At 38.4% G+C, this 9,747-nt stretch overlaps 1 protein-coding gene and 1 pseudogene across 1 annotated transcript; both read right to left on the bottom strand.

Annotated features, from left to right (window-relative positions):
• Positions 1-1,254: 1,254 nt before the first annotated feature.
• LOC147970703 (ureide permease 1-like) lies at positions 1,255-2,701 on the bottom strand. Its single transcript, XM_087522693.1, has 2 exons — positions 2,333-2,701; positions 1,255-1,864 (listed from the first exon to the last, which is right to left on the bottom strand). Exons 1-2 carry the CDS (start codon positions 2,486-2,488, stop codon positions 1,706-1,708), a joined length of 315 nt encoding a protein of 104 aa, XP_087378819.1. The 5' UTR covers positions 2,489-2,701; the 3' UTR covers positions 1,255-1,705.
• A 523-nt stretch (positions 2,702-3,224) lies between these two features.
• On the bottom strand, positions 3,225-4,333 carry LOC125528336 (ureide permease 1 pseudogene; annotated as a pseudogene).
• Positions 4,334-9,747: the final 5,414 nt, after the last annotated feature.

Genomic DNA, 9,747 nt, shown 5'->3' with positions numbered 1-9,747 from the left:
TGAAAATTTAGGATCTTGCCTTATGGTATGATCAGTCAACATCGACGTACGTGCATCATTACCTTGTTGATGGTGTCAGTTTGGAGGCATGCTTCGGGTTCATAGCTATTGGTCTGACATCTAGTTAGACCAGCCAACATCGACATGGGCAGTTTCCTTCTTGAATGCATTGTCTTGGAGCGTTGCTCCCTTTATCTGCCAATATGTCGTTGTAGGTTTGGTGGTACAATTGGGCGATGCTGTCATGAGGTATATCCTATGGATGGCCTCATTCCCCCCCCCCCCTCCATGTAAGCTAATTTATTTGGCATTTTAAATAATTAATATGGCTGTGTGCATCACTCGATGCAGAGGCTGAAGGTCTTTCCCCCTTTTTGAATAAAAAGGTCAACTTATATCCCAAAAGGGAAGAAGAGCCATACAACTATCAAATTGACATGTACATAATGTATATGGAGTTATGGACAAAGGAGCAGAGCAACTAGAGAACAATAAAAGGGAGGAACTAGATTGTGCATCCTCTGTTCCTAAATACAAGATGTTTTGGTAGTTTAAATTGAACTACCAAAATGTCCTATACTTAGGAATGGAGGGAGTATAATGCAAAAATACCATTGCATCACATCTTCTACAATCTGCAGGAATCCCATATTGTTGACTTGTTTTTTTCTTTTATTTTCTTTCAGCTATCTTTACTTTGGTTCTCAAGAACCGACTATGGAGGTACAATCTCATCTAATCAAACAATTGGGAAACATGTATAATCCCATCTATTCAAACAGCAGGGCCAACCAGTGTCACATTACATCGCCACAAAATAATCAAGATAAAAACAAGTATCACGGTACATGTCATGCAGGATAGCTGTGGCCTATGCCACCTGATCATGGAGCCAAATGAGGCCTAAGGTTTAGGAGGATTATAGTATTATTTTTGCAGCACGCTATCCTGTTCACGAATGGAATGTTAATTTCTATAGAACCTTGAAGTTTATTTCATTAGTAACAGGATCAAATATTGTGTTGTCTTTTCCTTTCACATGGAATCAAACATAATAATTTGGTATGAATTTGAAATCTGAAGACTAAAATATTATGCTACCTCTTTAGTTGGCAGGATTTAAATAGAAGTAGGAATAGGAAAAGCAAATGGCATCTTGAATCATATAATAATTGAAAACACAAAAATATTTGATAGAAGTTTGTTTGGTTGCACACAAACTAAAGTTTCCATGAGGTTGGACAAATTGGGATTTTGCAATACAAAATGGATTCTAGAAAGTATTTCTATGATTTCAATCCTACATTCTTTTATAAGAGATAGAATCCTCCAAAATTTCTTTCAACCAAGGAGGCACTGAAACGTTTCCCCTTGTTTGGGGTTATGTACAGCCACACCTGGCAACTCCATTCAGACGAAAACATCGCAGATAGGATTCACTTTGTCATGGCATGGACTGCTTCCCGAGTCAACGACTTGCCTTCCCATCTTACTTCATCATCCTACGCCTTGTGACAGGACTAGGAGGAGTTGCGAGCTAGAAGAACAGATGAAAGGGTGGGGCAACCCATCACTTTGTGCGTTGCGCCTTTGACCAGATGAAGCCATAAGCATGGCTACAGTCGGCGACCAACATGAGCAGAAGTTCTCCTTGACGACTTCCGGTACCGTCGAATAGCAAGATGGCCCAGAATGTGGCAATGGATCACTTTGTGCTCCTGTGACCAGCTGAAGCCATGAGCGTTGCTACAGCTGCGATGAACATCAGCAGCATGAACACCAGCAGAGTGTACATTTTCTTTGACGACTTCCGGTACTCCCCGAATAGCACGATGCCCCAGAATGTGCTCCCAAGTGGCAAAGCCTGATAAACAGCAATGCAGAAGCAGTTAGAATCATAGGTGTAGAGAAGTTTCCTCTTCAATCTGAAAATTATATCTAGGGTTAATTTGATAAATGCCACTCCAAATCTGGCGATTCTGAGAAATGCCACTGCAATTTTCAAACTTTGAAAATTGCCATTTCATGCCATTTCCAGTGGCATTCTTCGAAGTCTGGAGTGGCGTTTTAAACTTTGCAAAAATTGCAGTGGCATTTTTCCAAGTTTGGAAATTGCAGTGGCATTTTTATGAATCGCCATAATTGGAGTGGCATTTATCAAATTAACCCTTATATCTACCACAGGATATGTTTTGGCGATTCAATATTATTTTAACATCTTGATTGAATCACACAGAATGCAAACATGGTGCATTTCTCTTCAGAGTGAAGATGTCTTTTTACGGTGCTGGATGCAAACATATAAGAACCACGAGACATTGGTTCAACCAACCTCAACAGCATCAGCAACAGCATAACCAGCAACCTGACCACCCATGAACTGGAAGCCACTGCCCAAACCACAAAGGAGACCGGCAAGAAGAGCCCATTGTGTGCCTTCCCAGTCATTCAGATAGGCCTTGAAGGATGACTTTGGCACGCCGGTCATTGGGCGGTAGAGGAACAAGATGTTCAACCCGATACCAATGACAAAACACGAGATGGAGAAGTAGAAGAAGGCATTGTATACATCCAGATGTGGGACACCGTCTTTCAGGGTGTGCCACTGGTCATTGGTGGCCAGATTGAGTGCTGGAGAGAAGAGCGAGAGGCAGACACCAGCAAAGAAAACTTGCCCAAGCCCCTTGAGAGTACTCGATCCAAATACCTGGAAAATGGAGAAGTTTGGCTAGATCAGTTCATTGATGTTGCGATAATAATTATGCTTCTCGCTTTTGAAAACGAGGTTCAGAACAAACATCCAGTACTATCTGAATTATTCTATAATGACTAGTGACAGAATTATGAGTTTACCTTAATTGAACGCCGCCCTTCGAGCTCAATTAGGTATTCTGCAGTTCCTGCCTTAGCTCTGGTGGCATCTTCTGCAGAAGCTCCATTCTCTATGTCCTCTAGTGCATCTGAAATAGGCAAAGTTAGGAACTAGAATCTGCAACTGCGATACATCAATAATACCAGTAGTCATGCACCATATATAACTTGTGTGCTTGGCTCCATACCTCCATTTGTCTTGTTAAATTAGACATTACAGTGATCAGAGCAGCAACAATAAGACGTAAAATGGTTTACAAAGATTGACATCTAATGCACCTAGCCGATGTAAGTGAACCAGTGGGTAATGTGACTCCGTGTGACGTAAAAATGTGCAAGAAAGTGAGACCATGTTACCCAAGGTTGTAGCCATTTGTAGATTCACTTAGTTTTTCTTCATTATCCGCTGCATTAGAAGCATGTACAACAGTCCTGAGGATGACTGCAACAAGGAAGCATGCCACTCCAGTGAAAAGAATGTCTGCCCTGTTGATGCGGTTGTCCAGGAAATAATTCAGTGTTGTGCCTGAAAATACAACACACGACTTAACAGAAGAAATATTAAAAAATAAATAAAGAGGCAGCTAAAAATCCAACTTGTAATTTGGTGCATCGGTTCTTTCAGTTCAGATATCAGCTATACTTGTATCATCAAAGCTGTTCATATCTTGAGATGTTTTTAAACCTAGACAATAATACCTTGCTAAATGATTCACCTAAGATTGACACACACTTTTTTGAAGCAACTAGAACTGTCAGATAACCAGTGTTATTGGGCAAAAGACTGACTTAAACCAACTAGTGCTAACCTAGTAATTCAGTCCCTATTGTAATCATTAATAAAGGAGCATTGGGATCAATAATGAGCTGTACGTGACATGTATCATCAGAAGCATAACCAGAAAAAATAATAAGAATGTTTACTACATTCAGTTTGCAGGGATCAACTTACCTATTACAACAACCATACTTGCACAGATAACCTCAGTAACTAAGAGACCCACATATGTCCAAGCATACTGTGTAGAAAGGTTCCCAATACTGAGCACAAGACCCCCTGCCATTGCAAACAGCACCGAAGGCCAGTTATCCTTCATCAAACAATTCACTCTGAATCAGCAAACCAGATGAATCAGCGATTGTCTCATCAGGAAGTTGTTGTATAAATAAATGAATGCTTAGTTAGACAGCTAACTTGACTGAGCTGGGTGAAGAAATTGGGCATGTTTTTCTTGCTCTCCCCAAGCTGGCCCAAGGTGAGCGCAATGAGGACTGCGGCGAGGAGGTTGTTGATTGAGTAATCAAGGTACGTGTGCTGCGGTAGCCGTCCCCTGCGCTCCAGGAGGGTGAGCAATGTTGGCCATGTGCCCAAGAAGAGAAGGGCGGCACACATGAGAGCAATGGCACTGCCTTTGTCTTCTACGATGAATATGTTGAGGCCTTGTTTGATGGAGACCACACAATTCAGTCAGGAGGCCTTCAACCACCTGCAGGCATCAATTGAGAGTTTTCAAGTTAGGAATCTGGAATTAATTCTGAATAGAGATGATCAATGAACACAATGATTTCTTCATCATCAAACCAATTGAGGGTTTCCAAGTTAGGAATCTGGAATTAATTATGTAAAGCTACAAATCCGCAATTAATACTGGATACACATGATCAATGAACACACTGATTTCTTCATCATCAAATCAATTCAGAGTTTTCAAGTTAGGAATCTGGAATTAGTTGTGGATACAAATGATCAATGAAGAGACTTATTTCTTCATCTTCACAAAGCTTGCATGAAACTGAATGATTTGGAGCACTCATTGCAGATCATATATCAGAACAAAACGTAAAAGAAAAATCAGTCCAACAACCACAAAAAAATAACCAAACATCATGGTCCAGTTTGTTCTAAACCCAAACAAAATTACTAGCGCATATCAGATACTCAAAAGTCCGACTCGATCCGCAGGAGTTTGAGTCTCACAGGCATAGTTAGCTGCCACAAAACTCGTGTGTGCTTGGAGACCAGAGCACCAATGGAATTGGGGCTTTATAGGCAGGAAGGAAGGAAAAAGAAGTTGCATCCCGAGATGGGTCATTGGAAACCGCGGAGGTGGAAAACCTCTCAATACCCTAGCACACCCACCCACCGGCGGGCGAGCGCGCCTCCCCACCTCTACTACCGTGGACCGCGCCCGGGAGCAGCGGCCGTGTCACGGCGCCGCCGGGTTGGATGCTCTCTCTGCTCGGCCTCGGATTTATCGGCGAAACTAGGAAGGGATACGCACCGACACCGGAGTTGGACAAGACGAGAGGATCGATCCTGATGAAGTTTTGTGTTTGTTCCTCCCCTCGGTTTGGTTGCATTGCGTCGCTAGCTATATATGTATGTTGAGACGGGAGGCGCTTGTCTTCCATGGTGATTACGGTAATGCGAGGCGGGTTTGTGTTCCTCCCTGTTCCCGGCCAGTTTGCGAGGGAGAGCTGTTGCCCATGCTCGCGGCAGCGCCATGCTACCTCCTCCTCCGTCCTTTGCCTGGACCAACAACGGCCTAGAGGCCCATACCTATCGGGCTACAACAATTCAGTACTAGTAATACTCTTTTTTAGCTGAATTAGGACAATCCCTATTAGACGCTTGCCTCTTTTTTCTGTTTTTGTTTCTACTTCTTTTCTTTTCTTTTTTTCTTTTTTCCATTTTCTTTCTTTATTTTTATTTCCTTTTTCATGCATTATACAAAGTTCATTGTGTGTTTAAACACAAAAAACCTTCATATATTTACGAAAATTTTCACCCTATATTACGAAAATGTTCAACGTATATTTTTTAAATGTTCATTGAGTATTTTAAAATTGTTCAGCACATATCACAAAAATGTTTGATGTGTATTTAAATATTTGTTCAGCGTGTATCACAAAAATGTTCAGTTTGTATTTAAAATTTGTTCAGCGTCTATTACAAAAGATTTAAATATATGTTTTTAAAAATTGTTCATCGTATAAAATTTCCTATAAAGGTTAGAAATTTCAAAAGTTTGCTCACTCTATGTAAAAAATGTTCATTGTGTATAGGGAAATTGTTTAGTGTGCATTTGAAAAATGTTCGCCACATATTAAAAAAAAATGTCTAGTGGGTATTTGAAAACATTTCACCTATAATAAAAAGAGTTCAAAGTGTATTTTAAAATTATTTTTTTAAAAAATTGTTCACATCTTTAAAAAAATTGTTCGAAATTTCCAATTTAGTTACTTTTCACTACTTTTTATAGCACAGTGCTGCTATTTTGTTATTAAAGACCAACATGCCATGGGGTTATCCATTCGCGCAGGGAACCGGGAAGCCCCGTGATCGATCCGGGTGCGTCTATTCCTCGTGTTCAGGTAGTCGCACATGGGCCAGCCCAAGTTCGCTGGAGGGCACATTCCTAGTTTTTTTATGTTTTCTTTTTGCCTTTCTTTTATTATTTTTATACTTTAAAATGTTCTAGATATATATTACAAAAAACACTCTTCAAAGAAGTTTTGAATTTTTTTGAACGGGTATTTTAAAAATGTTGAAGAAGTATTTGAAAATGGTGAACATATATTTGAAACATATTGTACAAGTATTTGAAAAATATTGATCATGTATATAAAAAAGTTTTTTTGCGGATGTATATAAACATGTTGAACAAGTATTTCAAATTTTCCAAACAGGTATTTAAACATTATTGAACAAGTATTTGAAAAATGCCGATTATGTATATAAAAATGTTGAAAATGTATTTGTAAAATGTTGAATATGTATTTGAAAAAATGTTGGCAATTATTTGAGAAAATGTTGATCATGTACATAAAAATGTTAAATGAGTATTTTAAAAATATTGAACAAGTATTTAAAACAAATGTTGAACAAGTATTTGAATGAAAAACCCAAAAAGGAACAAAAATCCGGAGAAAAAACAAAAGAAAGCAAAAAATGTAAAACTAAAGGAAAACTAAACAAAAAGTGGAGATGAAAAAATAAAAAATAAAACGAAAAGAAAAAACAGAAAGAAAACGTGAAAACAAATGGAAAACAGGCTTTACTCGCCTCATCTACAAAACGTGTCTCATACTTATAAGTTATCACAAACGAGACTTTGGTGGAGTGGCTAGCAGCATTAGCTCTCATCCTCTCCCTCGCGCGCCTACTTTTTAGGATTTTCTTCACATTTCGAAATGTAATGGCCGGTCCAGTCGGGCTGCTTGTGCGCAAAAGCTTGACTATTGTACGCACGTGCATCCAATAGGAGCTCTCCTGAATTTGGTACTAGTACTGCTTGCTTGCAATGTTGGAGAGGGTGCGGTCACGCGCAGCGACTATATCTCGCATTCACGGTAGAAAACCCACGCTGGAGCGTCTATGACAGTTGAGCCGACCCATCCGCACACATTAAAGGAAAAAGCGATTGGAAAGAGGAGAATGCGGGATCAATACCTAGTCTCCAACGAGATAGCCGGCGCTGCTAGCTACTGTGTCCATTTCCCGTCAGTAGTTAGTAGTAGGAGCGCGACCTACTTGAGGTGATTTAACCAGGTCTTCACCATTTTTTCTTTTTTCTTTTTTCTTTTCGTTTGGTTTCTTTTCATTTTTCTTCTATGACCTTTTTCATTAATTATGCATTTGTTTCATTATTTTTTAGTTTATTTTGTTTCTTTTTTTGTTTTCTTTGTTTATTTTGATTTTCATTCTAAATTTTTTGTATATGTTAACAACATTTTTCTAATACAAATATAATATTTTTAATACATGGTCAACATTTTTCTATCACATTTTTAAATGCTTGATTAACATTTTAAAAATACAAGATGAATATTTTTAATACGTGTTAAACATATTTTCTATACATACTTTAAAACATTTTCAAATTATTGATTCACATTTTTCAAATAAAACATTAACATTTAATAATACATGGTCAACATTTTTTCTAGGCACATTTAACATTTTCCAAATGCTTGACTAACATTTTTTAATTTCAATATTAATATTTTTCTAACACATGGTCAACATTTTTTCTAAACACTACATTTTTCAAATACTTGATTAATATTTTTCATATACTTGTTCAATATTTTTTTAAATGCTCAATTAACATTTTCATATACATGATAAAAAATTTCCATCATTTTTTAATACACGGTCAACATTTTTTCTATACACATTTAACATTTTTCAAATACTTGTTCAGCATTTTTTAAATGCTTGACTAACATTTTTATATATGGTCAAATTTTAACAATTATTTTTTTAATACATGGTCAACATTGTTTCTATACAAATTTAACATTTTTCAAATTCTTGATTAACATATGTCAAACACTTGTTCATTTTTTTTCAAAATGCTTGATCAACATTTTTTAAATACATGATCACATTATTTCAAACACATTTTTTGTATACATTTTTCATATACGTGATAAACATGTTCTCTATAGGCTTTTAAAAAATTTCAAAAGCTTGGTCAACATTTTCCGAATCTTTTTATGTAGTGCGATTTTGTAATAATTTATTTATAATATTTTGGATGTATAAACAGAAGTAAAAGATGAAAAAGATAAAAATGAAAAAAAACAAACAAGAAACGAGGTTTTTGTTCCCGCGCGCCCGAGCAGGCCCAACTCGCGCCACCCCTAGCGAGGATTCTTGGTTCTCTCATGAGCGCGCTTAAAGCGGCTATGGTTTAACATGAGATATAGATGCGCCACCGGTCGCGGCTACTTTTTTTGAACACAAGAAAGGCGCCATCAAGGGCCAAAATTTCATTCAACTCATATGCAGAGTACATCATGAATTACAAAGCCCTCAATTTGGAGATTTTGAATCTAGAGCATAGTATGACAAGGGCTATTGCTACGAGCTGAATGAGTACAACAATGATAGGTTCTAGCCTAGAGTTGAGAACCCGATGAGCTGCGTTGTGAGCAATACCATTGATATTCCTATGAATATGATAAACAACATGATGTTATGGATGAGTGTCCTGGAGAAAGCTACTAATTGGTGTTCGACATCTCCATGGAGTGTTGTTGCTGCTTAAGTTCCTGGAAGCGGCCATCTTTGCAAGAGAAAGATTATCCGTGAGAAAAGAGACTCGCTGAAGTTGGAGAACTCAAGCAATCTTGGCTGCTAGTTGCAAAGCTAAAGCTTCTCCCACAAGTGGAGAGTGAGTATCGTCAGCCGAAGCCTGAATCATAATATTCCTATCATGTTGGTCCACTGATTGGTCAATGTAGATTCCAATCCCTGTAGCTGGAGAATAACCTCTTCCAGGAATGTTTTTTTGCCAAGAGGCATCGGAGTAAACTTTGGTACCTGCAATGAGCAAATCAGATCTTATAGTTGAGCCTTGCACAATCTGGTTCTCTAGTTGGCCCTGAGAGGTATGCTTTGAATTCTGCTGCCCTTCTATGGCCGAGTCCTGCAAAATTTGTGAAGAGGAAATGGCAAGAGAAGCATATTGCATTTGGTGAGGAAAAGAGTATTTCTTGCAAAATAGAGCATCACTTCTTGCCTTCCAGAGACACCACAGGAAGGTGAAAATGCTTTCTACAGTTGCATGTGGGTGATTCATAGTTAAAAGGGTGTGAATGACATCATGAATGGAACAATTTTGTTGCACCAGAGAATCAGTCCTAATAAACCAGGGGGATGCAAACCAAGCAACTCTAGCAAATGGGCAGAGAAAGAAGAGATGAAGATCATCTTCATCAAGGCTGCACCTAGAGCAATGAGAACTAATATGAACAGAAAACTTACCTGCCCTGACGCCAGTGGGAAAAGCACGCCTAAGAAGTCGCCAAGCAAAATTTTGGATCCTAGGGGCATGTGCTTTTGCTTCCAAACCTGTTTGTAGAATA

This window comes from Triticum urartu, chromosome 5A, assembly GCF_056163025.1.
Source record: "Triticum urartu cultivar PI428250 chromosome 5A, HENAU_Tu73, whole genome shotgun sequence".
Lineage (NCBI taxonomy): Eukaryota > Viridiplantae > Streptophyta > Magnoliopsida > Poales > Poaceae > Triticum > Triticum urartu.
This window is presented reverse-complemented; position numbering and strand designations above follow the sequence as displayed.

Excerpts from the sequence above, each read along its gene's own strand:
- LOC147970703 (XM_087522693.1), bottom strand. The coding sequence starts at position 2,488 with ATGACCGGCGTGCCAAAGTCATCCTTCAAGGCCTATCTGAATGACTGG. Across the intron at positions 1,865-2,332 it reads CTGTTGCTGATGCTGTTGAG|GCTTTGCCACTTGGGAGCAC; the intron begins GTTGGTTGAACC and ends GCTGTTTATCAG.